The 23,996-nt window shown below is 37.7% G+C and overlaps 1 protein-coding gene across 8 annotated transcripts in view; it reads right to left on the reverse strand.

Annotated features, from left to right (window-relative positions):
• VEZT (vezatin, adherens junctions transmembrane protein) overlaps nt 1-23,996 on the reverse strand; it is a 59,443-nt gene that overhangs the window by 8,792 nt on the left and 26,655 nt on the right. For 5 of the 8 annotated variants that reach the window (XM_075080592.1, XM_075080608.1, XM_075080618.1 and 2 more), the window contains 5 exons: nt 21,396-21,671; nt 16,179-16,328; nt 7,680-7,827; nt 4,256-4,587; nt 3,417-3,610 (listed from right to left, as the gene is read on the reverse strand). In XM_075080592.1, coding sequence (XP_074936693.1) covers nt 3,417-3,610; nt 4,256-4,587; nt 7,680-7,827; nt 16,179-16,328; nt 21,396-21,671 — 1,100 coding nt within the window. The remainder of the gene's footprint in view (nt 1-3,416; nt 3,611-4,255; nt 4,588-7,679; nt 7,828-16,178; nt 16,329-21,395; nt 21,672-23,996) is intronic. The other 3 variants (XM_075080600.1, XM_075080615.1, XM_075080621.1) reach the window with 1 other exon arrangement.

Below are 23,996 nucleotides of genomic sequence, written 5' to 3' on the forward strand. Positions count from 1 at the left end.
ATGATGGCAGCAACAATAGAAATACACTCCTGATGGTCTGAAGACAAATTTGGAATGGTATATGGAAGTTACCAAATAAAAGCTTGCCTTCCCAAATCAGAGGAGTAAAGCAGCTGCTCTAATATGTACAGACTGCTCTGTCTGCCACCTATATGGGATGATGCCACTGCTAACGATATGCCTCAAGATCATGAATTCACAGTGTTTAACTAAAACTGTCACTCCTTTAGTTCCTCTCCATTGGATCAAAGGACTGATCCAGGAGCTTGCAGCACAGTACTATGGCCTTGCTCTTATAAATACCTAAAAAAATTTTATATATTTGCAAAGATAGAGACAATTTAAAAGGAAAAAGGATGGAATTTAGACAGTTTGAGGGACATTATTTCAAAGATCAGTAAAACAACACTGTAACTAGCCATAGAGGGTATTCCATCCTGTAAAATTAGCAGCAGATTACTACATGCTTAAATTGTGGAGGCCTTAAGTGGAAAAGCAGTTTCATCAGTGACAAAAAAAGGTGAAAGAATAAAGAGAAGATGGCTGGAAGTCTAGAATCAAGTCATGTCGGAAATGAGCAAAGATCTGCGTGTAGATCAATGACAGATAAGTCTATTGTTGCCCAATGAATTTAAGTAGAGGTGAATTTCCCTCAAGGTGCTAAAGCCCCACTTGCTCTCAGGCTCTGTTCTGACTGACAGGCTCAGTGACTAACGGCACTGGTTCTAGAAATACACCAAGTCCTGTAAACAAAGAAGCCAAAAGGCATTCGCTAAAGTAACCGTATACTATAATATACGCTCGTATCACCACCCATGAGTTGCTGATGGGAGTGTATGAATGTTTAATCAGTCAGACTGAAAGGCTTTGCTTTGGCAGAGTTTGATGCAATGAGCTATTCAACGTAGCTGTAAGAAACCTGCTTCGACACAGAATGATTTAGGGTAAGAAGCATGCAGTGATTGCTGAAGAAGACTGATCTGTTTATACAGAAAACACTTAAAGATATCCAAAACTGCTCTGAAAATAAGTGTAAGGCAGCTACGTAGGATACCCTAACTAGGATAGCCCACAGTTCTAAACAGCTCTTTAGTGGTTGGAAACTTTCACCTCCTGGTTCAACAACAGCACTCTGATGCTGGACTGGGTTCCCAGTTTCCTCCTTGCCATGGAGCAACACGGGCCCTTTGGTGCTGCAACTAATGAGCTGACTTGTGCTTCTCATGGAAGGTAACCTTCCCGTGCTGAGAGCAGAAGGAACCAAGAATGACTAGCAAAGATACATTTTTGCTCAATATATAAGCATGGTAAGAACGAAACCCAAGCAAACAGTAAATTTAAATACTGGATACATTTTGTATTTATAGATGAAGAAGCAAAAAAGACTTATTTTGTTTAAATACTAAGCACAGTTATAAGATACTGCTAAAAATATTTAAGAAATATATACAACTTCTATGTAATGAAATATTTCCTCTCAAAACAGGGTCTAAGCCATCAGCATCAGCTCCCTCTTCAACAGTGTTCATAACTGACATTGAAAACTGTATTCCCACTGCTCTACTGGTTGAACTAGTTAGTTGAACTAAACATCTATTGCAGCAAAAATGCTGGGCATCCTCTTAGACACCATGTTCTATTACCATGGGTTTCTCGCTACAGCTCTTGTAAAAAGATTAATTTGGTTTTGGATAATACTGCATAAAGACAAAAAAAAAAAGAAAATGTGTTTAGCTGCTATATTATTTCAGCAGGAAGATATATTCTTCCAAAGAGCTTTCAGGAGGCACTGACAAAAACCCAAGATAATTTAATGAAGTAATTCATATAATCATGACTGACAGACCAGCTCTTAAGATTTGTAGAAAGACAGCAGAAGAATTAGACTTGATTTCATGCACAGCTTGAAAAGGTCAACTCACAGAAGCTGGACTGCTTAGAAATATATCAGGAAAGACAAATATAGTCAGATAAAAATAGTTTTCAATGACCAACATAATTTAAAAGTAGCTCCTGTGGAGTAATTCAGTAAACTTGTTGCGAAGTAGAGATTCAACCCCAGCACGCTTCCAGGAAAGTCACTGGGCAAAAGTGAAAGTGAAGGATTTTTTAATTTTGTATTTCCCACGCAATCCCTCCCTTCTAGATCACATACTAGGTTATTTTTGTACTGAACTTTAAAAGGAAGCAAGTTATAATAAAAGTGCCTGCTGTGAAATTTATATACAAAGTAAAAATAAAACAAAAATAACTAAAAATACTATGGTGTGCAGTCTAGAATGAACATTTAAGGAAAGGGGAAAAAAAGATCAGTGGAACTGCTGGTTGTGGAGAGCACCAACAAAACACAACAGGCTAGCACACGCAAATGTAGCAGACTGCTTCTAATATCCTCATAGGCTGTTTTACACAGCACTGAGAGGGAAGTTGTAAGACTAGACTGTTAGGCAAAGTACACGCAAGTTTGGTTATACCATGTCTGGACCTGCACAGAGCCTGCATTAGGCCTCCCAGTGCTCCCAGTTCAGCTGTAAGCACGAACAAGGTTAGCTTGCACACCTATAGGCCCACAGCAATATTCTTCCATCTACTGGATATCCCACCCATATATCATTACGAGCTTAGCTGACTACTAAATTTGGATTTCTGTAGGTAACTTGCTGATACCCCAGGTCATCATTTTCCTAATGCAGTCTCTATTACCAGCATTTTTCAGATGCTGGGCTGTGCCTTCCTAGGATGGTAAAAAAGCTCCTGGAAAAAAGAAAGATTAGAAATTATTGGTTCAACTCCATGACAGGAGAGCCTAAGTTCGCTTCCATTATTTAAGCTAGTTGTGATTTGCAAGGAGAACAGCATGGGCAGTACAGGTCATTAAGAAGAGGGACATAAGGCAAAATGTTAGGATATGCTGCTCAGTATGACTTTTAAGCACATGGAAGATTAGCTCCCTCTCTCCGAGAGAGCAGGTAAATGGGTACTGTATGCTCAATACATCCTCTACAATTTAAGATGTTCCAGGAAATGTCACTGTCAAGAAAGTTTCATGACAACACCATTGTGATTTCAATTAACTATGTGATTTTTATACAGTAAATAAATTAAAATCTCAGGGTTGATTCTTCAAAATCCTACCCCTTCACATGTGATTCTCCAGTCAAAGGCAACAAGCCGCTACCAGCCTACATCTGGAAATGTAGCAATCTGAAGCCACAGGTCAAACAAACCGGGCTAACACATTTACATTTTTTTCTGAAACAAAAGCTTCAAGGTCATCCCAATGAAAAAGTCTGACAGGTATACAGTTTTTCAAAGTGTATGGTCATAAGACCTTCTTCAGCTAGAATTCCATCCATTTGACCATTCCATCTCTAAAGTGTATCCCATTAGTTGTTAAATTAATCTCTCACATTTACCTTTTTTATTTGGGTTTTTTCCACGCATTTTTTCCACCTGAGAAATGGCTTCTTCCCAGCAGCTGTTGCTTGCCTGGATATGAGGCTGAATAAACTTCAGTTTTTGTTCCAGAACCTGATGGGCTTCTGTTGTCAACTCAGGTATCTCCTTAGTGCTAACAAGTTTTTCAAGTTCATCCTCAAGAATTATTACCCTAAGTGATGAGGAGAGTAACAGAAATAAGTAGTAATAAATATTTGGCTTGACCGTTCCTTCAAGTGTTTAATTTAATACCCTGTTATTGTCTTCAAGTTTTAAGAATCTAACTCAGCCAACTCTTCAAAGATGCCCCAAAATTTAAAAAATAAGATCCTTTTCTCCACATCAAGATACATTGTTCACTTGCATTCGTTATAGTAATTCTTCTATGTCAGATTAAAGGAGTAGGACAGTTTCAACTATTTCACCAAGGCAGTGATGAATCTTTAAAAATTAACTGGGCAGTTACCATGAGCTGAAATTTCTTATAAAGCATTTGGTATGTTGCAAAATCAATGAAAGATAAGTATGTTTTCAGATTTTTTTGAGGGAGGGACAAAAATGAGACAAGGTCTTAATGCACTGCTTAGCTTTGAATTTTCATCAGATGCTTAAAGAATAACCAGGAAACAACAGCAGGTTCCATATTGAACCAAGGATCTTTTACTGCATACTATGTGAAGATATGCCTATGACTGCAATGACTATACGTACCTGCCTTTTTTGTTTTTAATCTGGGATACAAACTGACAACCCAAAGAACTCGAGTCTGAAGCCCGCTTCCTACAGGCATATTCTCTTAATTCTTGTGTAAACTTACTCATTGAGCAGTGCCTTGAGATGAAGCTGCAAGCTGCGTACCGCTGTCTGAAGACTGTTCAGCTCTCTTGACTTCTGTTTTGTTCTGGTTGCCCGTTCAAAACCCGACTGATGCTGAGTTTCAAAGTACCGATAAAACTCATAGCTTCGCTTAAGCTCCTCTAAGCAGGCAGCATGTGTATGAGGTAGGCCTTGAGTCACATCAGACAAGATATGATGAGGCAGCCGTTCAGGGGAGACCAAGGGCTTGGGGGACGCATTGGCTGGGGAGAGGAGCAGCACCAGCCTCCTGAAGAATTCTGAGCTCTGCCCTACCCAGAGCTGAAAGAGGACCTGCAAAACAGGGTAGGGTTAGCTCTGTGTACCTGGGAAGACAGCCAGCTTCCAAAGTAAAAGTACAGATACACCACGTGAAAGCGTTCCTCGGCCAGCAACAGGAACTCTGAAAACTGCAAAAATTGGCTGAATGTTTTTAAAGGGTATCCCAGACCATGTGAGGTTCAGATCTTGTGAACCTTAGGTGACTGTTAGTTCTTCGATGAAGGATATTATACGCAATTATGCTCAGAAGGTTGTCAGAGGCCTAAAAACTCATGTTCTCATCTGGCAGTTTCATTGTTTGCTATATTCTCCACATACCCTGCAGCTCATAAAGGGCTGCCAAAATTCCAGAGGCTGCAAAGACATTTTTTTCCTTTATAATGCCAAGCTATCATTTCTACAAACTACTGTTGCATTGCTCCACACCCAACCTTGAAACACGAGTCTAATTGCACTGTACTTCAACAAAAAACATTTTACACCTGAAGAAAGCTGAGCCCCTAACTTAATTTTTTTTTTCAGCCAACGTGAGAAATTTCACCAGTATCAATAAGGAGGGAAAGGCTTGTAAGGAACAGTGTTATATATGGTACAGAAGAGGTCAGTCCATCCAGGAGCAAGGAAACCCACAACTGCAATTTCTTTAGAACTTCCACTTCCAATGAAATTAAAAGAACTGTTTCCTTAGTTTAGAGAAGGCTCTTGGCTCAGTAGACCATGACAGAACAGTAGCATCTTATATCTCTAAAATGAAAACAAAAGGTTATGACACTTTTCTCTGCAATACTGGTCCTTACTAAAAGGGATCAACTGTAGGTGACTATGAGGTGTAGTCTGAAATCTGTTCTCAAGCATTCCAGACTGAGGAAGACAAAGTAACTACTCATCATGGCTTTTTCCATCCCCCTCAGCTACAGAATAGGACTAACAAATGACTTGTTCTGAGATTTTCAACCTATAGGATTTGAAATAATATATTTACATCTTTGTACCCATATTACTATGGACAAGAGCAAACAATCAAGAGCAAAACATTCAGAATAGTAGCACAAAAAATTAAATGCCTTCAGAAAGATGTGGTGTGATATACTCCAAGGGTATATAAAAAATATTTGGATGCAAACTGATAAAATATTCCAAAAGAAAAAAAAGTATCTCAAATTACAAAAGATGGTTATGAGAAGAAGGAACACAGAACGATGTGTAATTAATTTGGGGCACACATGCAAGACTGTGATTTGGCTGGGTGCTAAAATAAAAAGCAAACAAATGGGCAGCAATCACACAAGTGTCCCAGAAGGTGTGGCGCCCTGGATAGAAAGCTCATGCTATACTAACCACAAAAGGAGACCAAACCCTTCCACCAGACATAAGACAAAAACAGTGAAAAAGTAGCATGCAAAAGTAGCGGACTTCAGGAATCAATAATAATAATCCAAAACCTACCTGAAAAAAAGGCACAATGATGAGAGAAAAGGAATTTCCAGATGCATATAGGGTTGCAAATAGCTTGCTTTGCCAATGGCTTCGGATGATTTTTACTGACACTTAAACTTCACCAGAACATCCAACCGGCTCTCCTCAGCTTGAATTAGTATTTTTTCATAAGCAAAAAATTTTCACTCTATAAATTAGTTTAGTTCAAGGACAAGGTAGCCAAAAGACACAAGCTACATTTGTCATATGGCCTAGACATGGGCTTGAATGAAAACTAAATATTACCAAATTTGGATACATGTCTGTATTCTACCTGCATTTTAACATACAGACAAGTTCTCTCAAATTAAAAAAAAAAAAACACCGAAGAGAACTGCACATAAATCCAGGGATCACAACACAAATATGTCCTAGGGTTATTGAAGTGTATCTATTTTATGATCTATGCAGGAATCTGCCTAGGACTGACTGATTTATATTAATTTAGTTTGGTTCAACTACATCACACCCAGCCTACATCACTGTCTGTTAGGAGTTAACATAAACTGAGATTTACTAGTTGTGAGTTTAACTGTATCCAGAAAGCACCCCAACCAGTTTAACTAAAACAGTTTTCAGTTAAATTACTGCAAATTGCAGGTAAACAAAGACTTAGCTTACAAGCTTGGATACCTCTGACTGGTTTCTTGTGCTTAAAAATAAGTGGGTAAATAAGTGGGCTTGCATGGTTGCAATTAGAACTTCAGCTAATGAAAAGGCAAGAAAAAAAATCCCAAAAGTTTAAAACTGATGTAGCTCTTAGCTTACAACTAATTAGCCAAAGCCTCAAAGCTTAGCAATCACTGTTACTGGTAACATTTACTGTCAGAACAAAAGAAGTCAAAGTCTAGGAATTAAGTGAATAAAATGCAACAAGAGCCAACCCCACAGAAACACAGAAGTCACAAATTAATGGAATTTTCCATTAAAAAAATAATGTTAAAAGGGAACTGCCTCAGCAGAGAACCACTAGAGTGTAGACAACTTGCATTCACATTAGATCTTCTTTCCAACTGCAGCCATTGACCCATGCAAATTAAAAACACCTAACATCTCAAAATGAGATAGACAAAAAGGCCATTATATGGTTGTCATTCTGCACAGTTAAATGTTTTTCAAAGATCAAAGAACCACACTGCCTCATGGCAACAGGGGTCCAAGCTTATGATTTCTACTCCTCCGTGTAACTAAATGCACTATTCTCTTTGGCAATTACAACTAATTTTTATCTTCTGATGTCTTTTTATTCAAGTCAAGGGATTAGCTAAAAAAGATTTAAGTACAAATCTGGAATTATTTTATTCAGCTGGGATCAAGTGAAATCAGAGCGCAAAAAATCATATTAAGGAAGTTGATCAAGCTTATTATAAAACACTGACTTGAATTTACATGATTTGCAGTAAAAAATCCTCATGTTGTATTGTACAACTTCTCTTCAACTACATGCAAAAAGAAATCACCTAAATACCAATAAATGTAGAAACACATCATATGAGACCGATAACATCTCCCCCTCGGCTGACCGTGTTACTACAGGCTAGTACGTACAAGCTACAGAGCTTCAGGACAGCAGGAAGAGGTTTTCACCAGGAGCCTCTGTGGATGTTTGTCCTTCTAGGTGAGGTTACCTTGAGCGCAGGCAAGCTGAAGCCATCGGTTAGGTTGTGTGCCTCCTCTTCAGACACCTGCTCTTCACTCAGTCCCAGACCCAGCTCCTTAAAAGGGACTACACAGATGTAGCTGGTCACATTGTCACTCTCTGAGTTCAGAGGATAGGTTTGGCTGGAGTTAAGGTGGTTAGCAAAGCAACTTTTGCAGTAAACACACAGAAAAGGGAAAAACACCTAATAAGGTCTCTTATTTCTCGCTGTTTGTATGAAAGCACATACACTCCACTCAAATCCACCAGAATCCTGTTTAACTGAATGTTTTGCAATGCTTATTCAGAGCACAAGTTTTAAATGCTCTTAGAAGGATGACAGATGAGACATTGACAAAACACCTACATCTAAATACAAACACATAAAAAGAAACAAAACAGGCTGATGAAAAATCCCTGCATCCCGTTCAAGCAAGGAAAATATTTTACCTTCAAATATTAAGTTTACAAGAAGTAGGTCATGTCAATCTTAAACCAGAATTCATACATTTAACAGAGGAAAGGGGAGAACAATTGCACAATTTTAAGTTTCAAAGGTAGCCTATGTTATACACCAAACCCAGGAGGGCTGGAATTCCCTGTGAGTTCTGTCTGTGGAGGGACCACTCAGAGATCTCTACAATAACTGCTCTTTGACATTTCAGATAGTACCATGAAGAAGAGGAGCTCTCCAATTGTCATACCGTTAAAGTTATTGATTACATCGCTGTAAAGCCACCATGATCTTGGCAGGAACAGTGTCAAACTGTTATCTATCAACGCTATTCGGCACATTTAAACTCTGAGTAGGAAAATGTACATTTCCAGTCCTCAGAAATGCTTAAAAAGTAAGAAGCAAGCACAATATAACTGATACCAGAAGATGGATAAAAATAATTCATAGACTAGGCAGCATTTATTTTAAAATAGCACTAATTTTAGGCTAACCTCATGCTGGGGAAGGGGGAGGAGGAACAGTTCAAGATTTCTGCACATTTTGGCTAGCTACCCAGTCACAAAATGGTAAAACTTGCTTTAAAACAAACTTACAACTTCTGGTCATATGCACTTTTGTTCCACAGAAATATATATATATATATCTATATAAATATTTGTAAAGCATTCATAAAAATAGGCCTTAATTTAAACGATGGGTTTTTTTCATTTATATTTCAATTTACAAATTGAATGCTTTCATCTCTTGGGGCACACAAAACCAATTAGAAGCACTTGTTTCTTGTCCAACTAATATGTTTTCTGAAGAAGCTACAAGTTCCATCTGCTTTCACTCCCAAATTTTCCACGTGCTAAATTCTCATAGGATTGAGCTTGGAAAAGTGATTTGCTCAAGAAAATTTTTACCACTTGACTAGAAGAACATTGCATAAAAAAATATGATCTTCTATATCCCAGGAAACTGCAATGTTAAGTGTCCAGGCTCTAAATAAACAAATACATTTTTCCCTGATTTCTCCCCAAAGTCCAGGAAGAAAGAAGCCTATTAAGTGTTCAGACAAATACCTGCAATGCAAATTAATTAGGAACAGAATATTATTGTTGCCACCAGCAGCTGCCTCACATAAATGGTGTCTACTCTAAGTTAACCTGACAGCATGCCCAGCAGATGGAGCACATGGGATGAAGATGGTAACTCCATCAGAGATTGAAAAGTCAGGGCAAAACCCTTCAGGACCAGTTATCTCAGAGACCAATTATATTCCTTGTTAATCTTTTCCCAGAACAAGACATTTCCAACAGCACGAGCACCATAAAAAGCAGTTTGGACACACATGAATTTCTAAGTCATGCTAAAAAAAGCCTTCCAGGCAACATTTCAAATGAGTGGTTGGGCCAAAGGAGCCACTTAACAATACTATGTCTCAGTGAGGGATTCCCAGTGGACTCCTGCACCTCCTGCCTTGCCCTGCTCTATTGTAGCCCTCCCACTGCCACTTCCATGCAAGATGAAAGAAGAGAACTGATCACATGCCCCCATTAGCTTCCTAAGGACTAAACCTTTAGAAAGTTTAAACATACAAACATATACACAAACAAATACATATACACAAACACACTTCCTTCATGCTCTTTGCTCTAAACCACAATATTTTTTTTGTGTTAGCATTTTCTATTAAAGCCAAAATACAGTAACTAACCTTTGGTTAGGTACATTTTTCTATGTCTTTGTTATAACATTTCATTTATCTGTTTAACTTACGTTCCTTATTAGCCTGAAAGAAGAGAAGGCAAAGCTACTTAATAACAAACTATCATATCCAAAATAAAATATCTGTATAATGAACATCTAAGCTCTGTCAGGAGGCTGATCTTATATACCTATAGAAAAGCAAGAACACTAATGTACCCCTGTACGTAACAATTTAATATTCATGCTTTTCTTTCCAGAAGCCCATTCATACCTAAAGATCTAACAGGAGGGCTTTGCAATATCCCTGAGAAATCCACGCTGCTCTTTTATAAAATTCTCACCTGCTCCCCAGGCGGGAAGGGATGAAGTAAGCATGTGATGAACTGGCTGGTCAAGGAAGAAACATCACGCTGAAAAATGCCCAAGTATCTTTACTCAGACCTTCCAGTACTGGATTTCTGATTTAGGCTTTTATGACCCAAAGAGGTCATTGTTTAGCTTACTATTTTCTTGTGTGAGTTTTCTCTTTCCCAAGTTAAAAGGTATGTGGTTTTCTAACATTTTGTGATGCAATAACTAACTTTGTACAGAGGAGAAGGAACAATTTTTTGCTAGATTTACTAGAGGAAATATGCAAGTTTCCCTGTGCTCAGTGCATCTCAAAGACATATGTCGTGGTTCAGCCTCAGCTGGCAACTGAACGCCACGCAGCCGCTCGCTCAGTCCCCCCACCCCTGTGGGATGGGGAAGAGAATCAAATGAGCAAAAGAACTTGTGGGTTGAGATAAGCAAAGTTTAATGATTACAATAAAATGATAATGATAAATGATTATGATAATAATGACAATAATGTTAATATAATAAAAGGGAAAAGGAAGGGAAAGGGAAAACAGGGAAAAAAACACAGAAACACAAACAATACAACCGCTCACCACCCGCCGACCGACGCTGCCCGTCCCCGAGCCGCGATTGCTCCCTCCCTCCCCCGGCCAGCCCCTCCCAGGTAGCATACTGGGCATGACGTTACATGATATGGAATATCCCTTTGGTCAGTTTGAATCCGCTCTCTTAGCTGTGCCCCCTCCCCTCCCAGCTTCTTGTGCACCCAGCAGAGCATGGGAGGCTGGACATGTCCTTGACTAGTATAAGCACTACCCAGCAACAGCCTAAACATCTGTGTGTTATCTCAACAGGTTTTTTTTCCATGCTAATTTCAAAGCACAGCATTATACCAGCTAGAGTGAAGAAAATTAACTCTATCCCAGCTAAAACCATGACAACATAGAACACATTTTATAGAATCCATTCCACCTTAATGGGGTGAGATACCATCCAGTTTAAAATACTGCTATGCAATGTCTGTTTTTATAGCACTATTTATGCCTTGCCATCAGAGAATGAGACCTTACACTTACAACAAAATTAAAGTTGTTTCTGTTTATATGGTCCAACCTCCAGGTCCTACCTGTGGAGTATCACACCATCTTGCACCAGCTGAGGATACTATTAATATCATCCAGTAACATAAGCTACAAAATTTCCTCCATCCAGCTTGCATATCATTAAATCAGTGAATAAACCATAGACTCCTATGATGCAGAACCCACAAGGCTCTTAAATGTAAGAATATTAAGCAACTAGCACGCTGACTGAAGTATTGCCTGAGTTATTACACAATTCAGTGTAGTGCAGAGGTTTGTTGAACAAGTAGTGACTGGTCTGCACAACATCCTCTAAATACTTAACACAAATTGCCTAATTTCCAGTTTAAGCTTTCAGCCATTGCATCCTACTATACCCTCATCTTCCAGATTGAAATAGAAGTACTCTTTTCTCCCTTCTGACTTTTTCTTCTATGATTTTGAGCACTGTACTCTTGCCGATATGAACAAATCATAATAAGAACCGCATGAGAAAATACTGAATTGTTTCTGCAAGTACCCAAATGTCCCTTCGTATAAAGTATATGGAATATGACTTTCCGTCTCATTAAACCACTGGTTCACCACGTTTGATAAAAATGCCTGGTAGAAGGCTAAAGTATAATTGTATAGCTTTTCTATTTTACATGGGAACAAATTTTAATTAGCACAGTATTAATTTATTCTACTCATTGAAGGCAGCTGTCTAGCTAAAAGGGGGCCCGTTAGCCACAAGCAAATATTGCTACATTTCTAGTTTTATTGAAGTGAGTAATGATAACGTATCAAGTTTATCAATTTGTATTGCCATGAATAAAACCATGAATTAAGATTTTTCACTCTCTGTAACAGGTTCATCAGACGGATCTCCCTCTAACACATTTGAGGTATACGTTACCATAAAAGCCTAACTTGCTGCAGATATTTTGGTAGGAGAAGTAATACTGATGGCTATAATATCTACACTTATATATCCCTTAACATTAAGATGTTTTTACTAGTTTATTCTTACTTAGTCACTCATTTATGTCTACAATTAAGGTTAATACTTAGACTAGCCAGTTTTTAAGACTCAGCCCAACAGTTACCACTCAGCCCCTCAAGTATATTTTCTTCCTTGTCTCTCTTGAAGTTATAACACAAAGCAAGTGGCTTAAGTTCAAAGCGGCTTCCTTTTGGCTTCCAATAGCATTAGTCTTACTGACTCAAAGTATGAATTTGATACTTATCTCAGAAATAATCAAATACATTAAAGTGTATGTTTAGCAACCTACTTACGATTAATAACAAAAGTCTCTCGAGGCAGTGTAAAATAAAGCAACAATAAGCTTTGCTATTTTACTGTATAGTGTTAAAGGTCCAGATTTAAAGCAATGTAAGTATGAAAATTCACAGTAGAATTTAGCTCAAACACGTCTGTACAACATTATTCACTGCAATGACTTTTTCTGGAAAAAAAATAACCCACCCATTGAAATAGATTTTGCTTATTTCTGAACACTTTTTTTTACTTAATATTACATATATGCAACCTGTCTTAGAAAAGAGTTCCTATCAGAAGCTGTTTGGCTGATTCTGTTAAGCACATATAAATGCATATTTTCAAAGTAGAGAAAATTATCAGTCCTCACTAAGCCATAAATGAGTAAATTGATCTTGTTGCAAATTGTTTTTGGAAGGGATATTCTGACATAGTAAGCTTGAAAAATAATTCAGCTACAGATATTTCTAGTAAGTTCTGAATATATAGGAATGTTTTAAATGAAAGCTTAATTCAAAGTATGCCTTTTACTACATTAGTAAATTTAATACCATTTTCTACTACTTTCTGCTACTTTAAGCACTCTATCTAATGATAGACACGTTCAAGACATGTTTACTGTAGCCTTAAGGCAACAATTATTTTCACTGCATTATAAATGTCAATCTCAGATTTCCAGGTTTATTATAAGAAACAGAAGGATGAACGAAAATAGGACATACTTCACATTATCATCCTTTTGTAGGCCTGTACACCACTCAGAAGGCCCAGTCACAGATTAGGACCTTATTTTGACACTGGACATGACACAGAAAGGATCTCTGAAATCAAAGGCTCACCACTGTTGCTGAAGGACAAGTATCATGCCCATGGTGCAGTACCAACTGAATACCATAAACCAAGGAAACCAAACTGTAATATGGAAGATTATTTCCCATTTATATGTGCACATAAATGTTTGCATGAAATGCACACTCCATGGTTGAAAGCAGTGCCCGTCCTATGTATTTGCTCACACTTGTAAGAAATGACTACTTCCTTATTCTTTAAAGAGAAAAATCGCCCTAAAGAATGAGCAGCCATCAGTTAAAATGGAACTAAGATTTGATCTTTAGAGTATTAGCTATGAAGATTCAACTTCTGCTCCCTTTGAGACTAGGAAGTGTTTTGCATATTAAATTCCTACTGAAAATTGTTCCAAGCAAAAATAATTCAGTTTTTCACTTGCCTAAAAAGAGAGATAAATCTGCTCTGCAACAAAAATACAAAGCAATATCCAGTAAAACAAAAAAATGTTTATTTAAACAGTATTATGACTAACCAGGAAAAATAGGTTTGCATTTTTTAATGCAGTTTTGTAATATTAATAAAAAATTTAAATATTTGCAATATTTCTCTAACATCTTTTTCTCTCATAAAAGCATTTTGTTTTGCTATTGTCAGTGTAAATCACTAATAGTGCTAGTGGATTAATGTCTCTCACAATCCTCAGAAAAAGCAAATTCCAAATAGCAATTCATTCATTCATACTCAAATAACCTAGAGGAGTTAAAGTTGGGAATATCTTCTGCTTTTGTGCGAAGCAAAACTTATGAAAAAGAACTGTAAAAGTTAGAATTGGGATCTCATTTCCAGACATCGGAGGGAAGTTCCTTTCCTTTAATTTATCAACATTCCTTTCCTTCAATTTATCACCTCACTCCTTCATTTAATCTCTCCAGTTCCTCTTTCTCTGTGCTGAAGGCCAGATTCATGCTAACAATCTGATGACGGACAAGGGCATTAAAGTTGTCACAAGTGGCAGCTGTGAATGCTTTTGACATGAAGGAATCTTTGGCTCCTCCAGCATAAGAGTACTATTTAATTGCACAAGGCACTGGAATCTGTTTGAAAGATGCTCCTTGCCATCAATACCCATGTAATACATGCAACATTTTCAGGCATCCACGATACGCAGGCAAAAATTCAAACTAAGGCAACTTGGAACTACCTTAAAGTTGCTCTTAATTATCCTGATGGGGAGGAGGAATCCTTTACTCACCGTCCTTACATTTAAATTCTGTACTTGCAGTTTTTATGCACTGCAGAATTGGCCCGGCCTGCATCTCAGCTCACATGCTACCGCTGGTTTTGCCACAACGTTCTGCACAAATATAATGCTTCTCTTTCCACTTGTCAAGAACCCACCTATATACATGCAACTTCAATAAATTTTTGACCGTTTATTTCTGCTGGCCCTTACTACTGTGATATCTGCACGATAACTTGGTGTAATGGAACTTGCACCGTAAAAAACTTTTCCAAGACAGATATAAATATCAAATTATCAAAAGTAAACAAAACTTTCTTCTCTCCCATTCCTTAATTTAAAAGCCATTCCTTAATTTTAGTAGTTACAAAACTAGAGGACAGTCTAATACACACCAATATTCTTTGAACCTGTGACTTCCCCACAGCAACAATCTACACACCTGTCATAACCACTGCTGGACTGACATTCTTCATGCAGGAGGATATATGGGAAGGCCCCGTTTGCTGATCCTATTTCCAGATCTCTCTTCCCATGTTCTTAGAAGTGATTCTTGATTATTTCCAAGCTCAGTATCAGTTGCTCCTACCAACGTGTCTGAACCAGAGTATTTTTTCCTTTCTTTACATAGCAAAACCACCTTATTCCTCAGAGCTAAGAGTGAAGGCTTGAGCCCAGAAAAAGGATGCCTATCCCAACACAAGTTGTTATTTTGCAATTAAATAATTTCCTTCAAGGTGAATGCACACACTTGTAGCTCTGAGTGTGCCTCTGTGTGCGTGTGTCATCACTCAATATCTCCATCCATTTGCCAGGCAAGCTATATTAGTCAAATATTATGTTCCAGGAAGACAAAACAAATAATGTGTCATGTCAGATTGTCAACACTCACATTACCACCAGCTTTTGTTTCCATGCATGTGTTTTTTCAGATCAGGAACATACCTGTTTTATTTTTTGCTATAATACAGGGTGAAGACATTGTTATTTCCTATATTGAACAGTAAGTAAAATAAACATAGAAAAAACCCTTGAAACGCTAATGCCATTAAAGAAAGTATACAACTGACCAAAGAAATACAGATGACACTTCACAAAATGGGATCTGAACAAAGTGTACTGCTTTGATTCAGAGTAGAAACTCCTTGCTCTTAAGTGTGCCTTTTGACTAATTAATGTAATCAGAGTTTCACCCAGCTTGTCTGAAACAGGAAATCAACTTACCTTTGAACACGGGGATGTCAAGTGAAAGGCCATACTGTTCAGAGAAGAGGGTATTTTGGTGCAAGGGAAACAGATGGCTAAGAGGAGTTATAAAACAAAATCCTGAAGGATTCTGAAACACATTATCAGCACTTACACCAAAAGCATGGGTGTCAGTAACTGGGACAATGTTTTCAGTGCACAGAATCTTATCTCACACTGCACAGTACACAAAAAGACAAACATTTTAAGAATATTCCAAACCAAGCATAAGCACCAATTTACTACACTACCTTTTTTTAATCTTGTTTAGGTAAGTAATTAGACATTTTATGTTTCTAGACATACTAATTCTAAACATTGGCACAGTTACAGTCACAATAACATCGAATATCTGAACTCATGGGTTTTTACACAAAGGATATTTTTTCAGCATGTATAGAGTAGCCAGTCTTGAAGCTCGAAAGTTGGCTCTGACAGATCGATAAACGGCTTTCCGGAGACCAATAAGATGCTGACTAGGATGCTGTCCAGCTTTATTAAATGGGCAAGCGGCACTGACCCTGTCAAGCAAACTTGAAAAGTAAAATGTGATACAACTGTACAGATGTCCTAAAGTATTTTTAAGAAGACAGTACATTAGTTTTCTTATTCCAGTACTCAGAAAACTTTTTCAAACCACTCAGTAACTATCAGAGCAAAAAAAAAAGCATCATATAAATGATACATTTAAATAAAATTTCAGATAATCAGCCAGGATTCCTCAGTAGACAGCCTGATCCTATTCTCATCTGAGCCATGCATGGCAAAACTCCTGAGGATATCTGTTTTTGCCAAAGTTTTCTGAAATGATACACTAAGGGTAGAAGGCCATAACATTATCTCTGATACAAAACTATCACAAGCCCACTGTAAGCTTTGGAAGTTTTAACACACAGATATTTAACATATACCTATTTATATGCAAATTTGTTATTTAAATAATTTTTGCAGATGTGTTACTACATATTGTTTGTCATGCAAAACACTATATTCAACCTTCTCCATGCAGATTCTTCTCTACATCAACAGAAATATTATTTGAGTGGTGACACAGATTTTACCATCATGCAAGGAATGACAGCTGTGTTTATGGGAGTCTGACAGGTAAACACACGAAATGCATACAACTATACCAGTATATGTGAAAAAATATTTTGGTGTCCACATATTCAGGTGAACATACCATTTAAAAGAAAACGTGCCATTTGTCTATTAGAATACACTTCAGAATGGCTTTAGAATTGTAAGAAATTGGCTCATCTGGAAATAAACTGTATTGTGAACTGGGAGAACGTTAAACGTGTCTGTGTAACATTAAGCTGTAGAAAAGGAAAAGAAGATTAATATCCAGTTAGAGCTGTTCATATATAATCTGATGCCATACTGAGACTGAGACACTGAAAACAGCTTAGGTGCACTCTACTTGCTGGGACTGTTTTTACTAGAATTGGCTCAGGAATGGACGTAGTGCGAACAACAGGACAATGAACTGTGATGAATTGTTTGGGGACTGGAAGCCTGCTTCTGCTCTCACCTTTCCCAGGGCACGGTCAGGAGGTGACTTTATGTCCACAGTCACTTAAAAGGAAAAGGCATACAGGGTACCTGGCAAGCTTGAGGTAGGTTGCTGCACTGGTCACTATTTGTGTAGCCCATATGACTGAAGAGCTGACTAAGCCAGCAGACCTGACCCTTCTGGAAAAACATCAGTCCTACTGCATGTGCTTAGCTGGACCATGCTGCACGTTGACTGGGAGGGGAAATAGCTTATGGCCTTCACTGTTTAATATGGAAAGCAATGCAGCCCACCCACTGAGCAAGGCTGGACCCATACCAGTTTGTTAAACATGATTAACACAAGGAGATTCATGCCAAATACTGCAGTATATTGAATACTCTAGCCAAAATATCATATTAAAATATCTGCGTACCGTATTAAATTATGCGAGTGATATTAAAATGACTTATATAACATCTCATAAAGTACTTTAAAACCTGAATAAAATAAAACCAAACTATGTTAATTTCAATTTCTTAATGTAAATTTAAAATGTTAATCTTGCTATATGTTTCACTAGGGAACACAGCATGTAATGTAGTACATGCCAATCTCTATAATTTCCCTAGCTTTTGAAGGTAACAACTGGAAGTGTTTAGGGATAAACTCTCACATCAGTTTCTAGACTCAAGTCCTGGGTGAATTGTCAGAAGCAGGCTCAAAGAAAAGGAGCAAAATTCTTCTACTGTGAAAAAGAGAGAGATATCTATGTTCTGCTACAGCAATGTAAGCACTTCCAGTTCCTATAGAGAACCAATAGAGCACAACTCATGCACAGCATGTACTCAGCAAAACAATTTGCTTTCCTTCTGGAAAGGCTTATTTCATTGTTTTTTACAAAATAATTATTCTTTGTTCCAGTAATCTTAAATTAGTATAGCTTGCTACAAATGTCTCTGTGCCAGACATGGCATATCCCTGACTTCCTAATGTTCCATTTATCTTCTATATATTTTAATTGGGCTCACAAAATGTTATCACCTCTGTGTACCAGCCACAAGTAGCAAGAAGAAAAAAAGGTTAAGGGTGAATTTCCTCTTTCCTACTGCTCCAAACCCATTTTACTTGTAAAGAACAGTGACTTATTTCTCCATTAATCTCACAAGCCAAATTTTAAACAGACCCTTAGCTTTTAACAAACTTCTACCAGACACATTAATAAAAACATATTACTGCACCCCAACATGAAAGCAGATCTATAAACATGCTTTATACACCAATATGTGCTCATAGAGCTTGATTCTAACTTAAAAAATAGTAGAAAGGGAGCATTTTGGAGAAAAGTTGATTATTTCACTGACAGACAAGGAAATAACTACTTGCTGCTTATTGCTGCAGCCTTTTATTATGTATTCATACAGTTTCCATCTTATAATGTGCAAGACAATGGACATACTTTCATTACCCAGCAGAAATTCCAGGCTGCAACCCATAATCAAGCTTCATTTGTCTAATTGCATATTAAGCAATTAGACAGAAATACTGCCATTCTGACCGAGTATAGCACTGCCCTACCATGGCTACACAACTTCTGTAATCCAAACTACCCTGGTGAGGTCTTGGCCATCTCTGCATTGCAGAGGTTGTACTACACAGATGTACCTGAAATGCCAACAGCAGCGTTAAACACTTCTGAAGGCCATTCTGAAATCAGAATATCCAGCTGCCTTTGAGGGAAGCTAATATAAGAGAGGCCTGACAGGGTTCTTAGTTCCTTTTCCAGCATGGCTGCTGTGGGTTTTTTTGGGTGGGAGGGGAATGAAGGCAAAACAATGCTTGAATTAGTTAAGCATATAGCAGTCACTACCACACAGTAGTAAATAGGTGGAACAGTGGATAACCAATCAAAACCTCATCAATAATAATTTAACATTTACAGAGATAGTCAAATATGAATTAAGAAGGGGCAAATGGGGTAGAATAAAGCAAGGCCATAGATATTTCAAAGCACATGTAAATTAGCCTATGAGAACGTAGCAACGGTGCAACGGGGAGAAAAAAGTGTTGGAATGCAAGGAACTTCAGCCCAAAGCTGCAGACCTGGACTTGCCATATTACAGTTCAGCTAAGTGCAGCTAGCCAAAATCTGAAGTCAGTACTGTTTAAACATCAGCTTCAGTATCTTTCCATTCACGACATGGTTAATGCTCAGTCCTATGCTGAGCTAGCAGTATATTAAAACAACAGCATACGTATCACTGAACAGGGTGCTGTGCTACCTGGTTGAAATCCCATTCCTTCAAGGATGTAAAATGACACAAGAAGATACTAATTAACTTTTCCGTCGCAACCATTTCTATTGCCATGGTACTCTTTCCGAACAAGCATTAAGACTTTGACAAGGTTACTACAGAACACAGTAAACTTCGTTCTGCTAACGTTTATTGCAGCAAAATTCTGCAAGAAAAAAGGGGTAGCTAGTTTTTTGGATCATACATGAAGCACTATCTCAACCAAAGAATTTTATTGTGCCCTGTGCAGCAGCACCTCTTGCATACGTGGATGCTGAAAAGGACACTTTGGAGTTAGAACTTCCTCCAGGCTAAACTAAACAAAAACCTGTACAGCACTGACTTCTTCATACTGGACAGTTGTTCCAATGAGGATGCTGGCACAGTCAGACTTCTCCCACTCCATCCATACTCCAAAGTCTTTTGAAAAGCTTGCCAAAGTTTTAAGTAAAGAGGTTTTTAGATCAAGCATCAGCTTAAAGACCAGTCTGGTTTTTGTTAATCTGTTATCTAAGATATGTAGTAAAAGAACAAGGCACCAGCAATTTAGACATTGACCACAAGTTCGTTTGCTTAAACTTAGGAAAAAATCCAAATGTTTTTCTCATCTGTAATTTGGACAAGCCCTAACAATAATTTCTTTTAAGAACCCGTTTGCAAAGATAAGACTGCCTATTGCTTAACTATATGCTTCTTCAGCAAAAAACCAAAACAAAACACATAGCTAGGCAGACTGAAGACATGCTTGTGCATTCCAAAGGGAGAATGAAACATTTCTTCACTGAAGCTAACTGAAGGTATCTCTAGCTAGAAAATTAATTCAAAATGTTAAGTCTACGGTTTCAAGCTTGCATGTAAAAACATGTGCCTGAGCACAGAATAGCTGGCCTGGCATGAGCAAACAATTTCTTTGTGCACACAAGGGAAGTTTTGGTTGTTTTTAAAAAGAAGTCAACTGGATTTTAGCTGTTGGTGAATCCCACCTCCTTTAACCTTAAGCCTAACTGGCACAGGTACATATGTAACCATAGGTTGTTATAAGGGAAAAGCATACATGGCAATGAGAGTGCACAGAAGTGGGCCTGTTGGTTTTGGGATCATTGCATATACTGAACATGTTCTGATGTCCTTTCACATAGCAAATAAGCAAAAATTACCAAATAGCTACAAGAGCTAAATAACCAGGAACACTTTCACATCACTTAAGCAGATGAGAGGCAAATTCAGCCGTAAATAATCTAAGAATCTAAACTCCTAAACAATTGTATACAAGAAAAAAGTCATGTACACTTTATTTGAGGTGTACCTTTGATGGGTTTTGCCAATTGCTGTGTTCTCATTACTTCAGACCGTTATTTGTTAAATAAAAATAGAGTGGTTTTAATGTAATCTCATTTTCTAAAATATGAATTATTACTTGCAGGTCAGTTTGTTTACATAGATTTGGTAATACAGGATACAAAAACCCTTCAGACAAACAACCCTCTAAATGACTTCCCAAAATAATTAACTAAATTGGTTCAAAATCTATTTCTCCTGTACTTCATTGCTAGCAAAGCAGGAGATTGCAAAGGCATACAAGTTTTGCAAGACTTAATTCTCCTTCAGGACGCAGGGTTTTAGCACTGAGTTGTTAGAATTCATACTTTGAGTATGAATGGTAATTATACTGTTTTATGTAAATTAAAAGCTTTAGGTATTATGTTTTCCAGTAATTTCACTTGTTATGGGAGACAGTGTAACAAGACACTTTTAGAAGACATCTGGCTTGAATGGATCTGTGTATTAAATAAAGCGAAATATAGACTCACAGGGTAAATCCTCTTGAAATTACTTCAGTCTCTTGAATGAGTCGTAGGGCTTTCCTCACGAGATTAGTGAAAGCTCGGCTATTCGCCACTGTTTCTTCCAGCTGGATACAGTATTTTCGCAGGGACATTTGCAGCTTGGCTGTCCTCCATGTGCCCCACACTCGAAAGACTGCATAGACAAGCAGAACTAGTCCCCACAGCAGCCACGATGATTCCTTCCACCACGAAGGAAGCATAAGCAGTGCACTTACAAAGGCAAGAAACAGCGAGACATCCCTGCAAACAGAGAAATTATCATCAACCACAGATTCCTGAGGTCAAACAAGTGGGAAAATCATGAAGCTTTTGGTTACATTTAAGATTACGCCATCTTATTACAGAGCTTTTATGTGGGTCCTGAAGGGAGCTGTGAACACCGAAAACTGCTCCTAGTGGGAGATTTAGATGTATATGTACATGGTATTACCTGGTCAGTATACTCTAAGGAAACATTTTTCTGGCGTTTTTATGGCACAAGCAAAAGAATAATGTACCACTTTGAAAGATCAGTTTCTCCTACACGTACGCCTTTAAAAAAATACAAAAACAAAACAGAAAGAAAAGAAAACAGAAAAAGAAAAAAAACTGACTACTCAGCATTATAAGCCAGGGTGGGTAGGAACGGGAAGATCCGTACTTCCAGGTTCAAGAGTACAGTAGGGAAGGGCATGTTTCTTTTGGTAACAAAACCCTCAAGTAACGCCAGCTTTATTTTTTCCAGATTCTGACTCATTTAACTTGGACACCAACACACGACTAGTTTTTAGCACATTTTTATAAGGATTGCTTGAATAATCATTTTAAATAATTTGGCAGCTTTTGAAAATCCTTAATGAACAGTATCTCAGTTCAGCTATTTCTCAAGGACATTTTAAAAACTTCATAAAGCTGTTATTTTTATCAAGAAAAATTCAACAAAAATAAGTAACAATTAGAAAATACACCGGGTTTCATATCTAGTATTATAGTTGCAGTTTTGTAAAATTATGACAGTCTTCACAGAGATGGATGGGCTTCAAGGTGCATAACTTTAACTTCTCACAATATTTTGAATGAAAAATATTCACTTTCTTTACCCCTTAAAGCTGCACATCCTGTATTTAGTTTTGGAAATACTCATAAGGTATATTTTCTCATTTCTAAAATAAGACATGATCTCTGGGTTTCTATTTTCTGGACAGTTTTGTGGTCATATTTCAACAAGCTTTACAAGTGTTAACTCCTCAGGGCTACTGATAGGTTTCAGTAAAGGTCCAGGGTTAAAATATTCAAGATATGTAATTACCTTTTAAAAAGGCAGACACAAAGTCTGTAACCTCCTTGGTACATTAAAAAAAAAAAATCACACACACACAAAATGAATCACAACAATGAAAGACTGGAAGGGATTTAAGAGCTCATTTTGTCCATTTTCAGTTTCTGGTTAATCCACATCATCACAGACAGACTGAAGAAGAAAATGGAGACTCCATAAGCCACCCAGGTAGATATTCCAACTCATAAGTATCCTCAGAATTCAAAAGATTTCCCCCAAGTCCAGTCTGAATCATTGGCAAAGTAATTGCATTATTTTTCCTCATATCCTTCCCTTTTCTGAACAGAATAAGCGACGACTGCTCACCACCTTCTTATTAACTACCTTCTCCACATTGTAACACTGTTCCATATCACCTCAACTTCCTCCATTTTGGCCAAACAATCATAGTGCACTCTAATGTTTCCAAAAGGTTACATTTTCTAAACTCACTATTCTTCTTGTTCTGCTCTGGACTGTCTCTGCATTACCTATGTTTCTCCAAGTGTGGTATCCAAAACCAGATGCTGTAGTCTAACAGAAGGCTTAGGGAAAAAGAGAGAAAAGTAAACCCCATGTCCTGCATATAACAAGGACACCAGGATGAGATTTGCCATTTTTAAAATAATTTGCTGCCGCATTCAATTTATGCTCTGCAACGATGTGCTGATCCTTCTCTGAAGTAGTACTGACTACCCAATTATTCACCATTTTGTTTGTTAATTTGACTTTTCTCACCCAATGCTACACACATTAGACTTTTGTCTTTACTGACTTTGCTACTGATTTCAAGATACTTCTCCAAGCTACTTTTGAAATTCATTCTGCCAAAACACTTACAAACTTGGTGTCATCCATAATCTGAGCAATATTCACAAATTTGTAAGTGTACTTTATCATCTGAACAGTTCAAGAAACAATGAATTGTGCTAGGACCAGGACAAACCACTGGGAAAAGCTGGTTCAAAAGTTCTCGTTTGCCAGAGAGCCATCAATAATGACATATTACAACTTAAACAGTTGGTTTTTTTAACCTGCTGGGGCTTTATAATAATGTTACCTATTTTGCTAAGATATGTATGAAAACATAGCACTGTGCTGTGTTACATTTCTATCTGTTGATTCCTGTCCATTTCTGAGAAAGTCACTTCATCAGAGCACCCCCCATCCTTGTTATTTTTCAAATACAGGTGGTAGCTGTTCAGACACTGCTGCAGCTAGCTCCTTCAGTATTCTAGGGTGAATTCCGCCAGCCTCTGCTGACTTGA

The sequence above is a fragment of the Phalacrocorax aristotelis genome, chromosome 1 (genome assembly GCF_949628215.1).
Source record: "Phalacrocorax aristotelis chromosome 1, bGulAri2.1, whole genome shotgun sequence".
Lineage (NCBI taxonomy): Eukaryota > Metazoa > Chordata > Aves > Suliformes > Phalacrocoracidae > Phalacrocorax > Phalacrocorax aristotelis.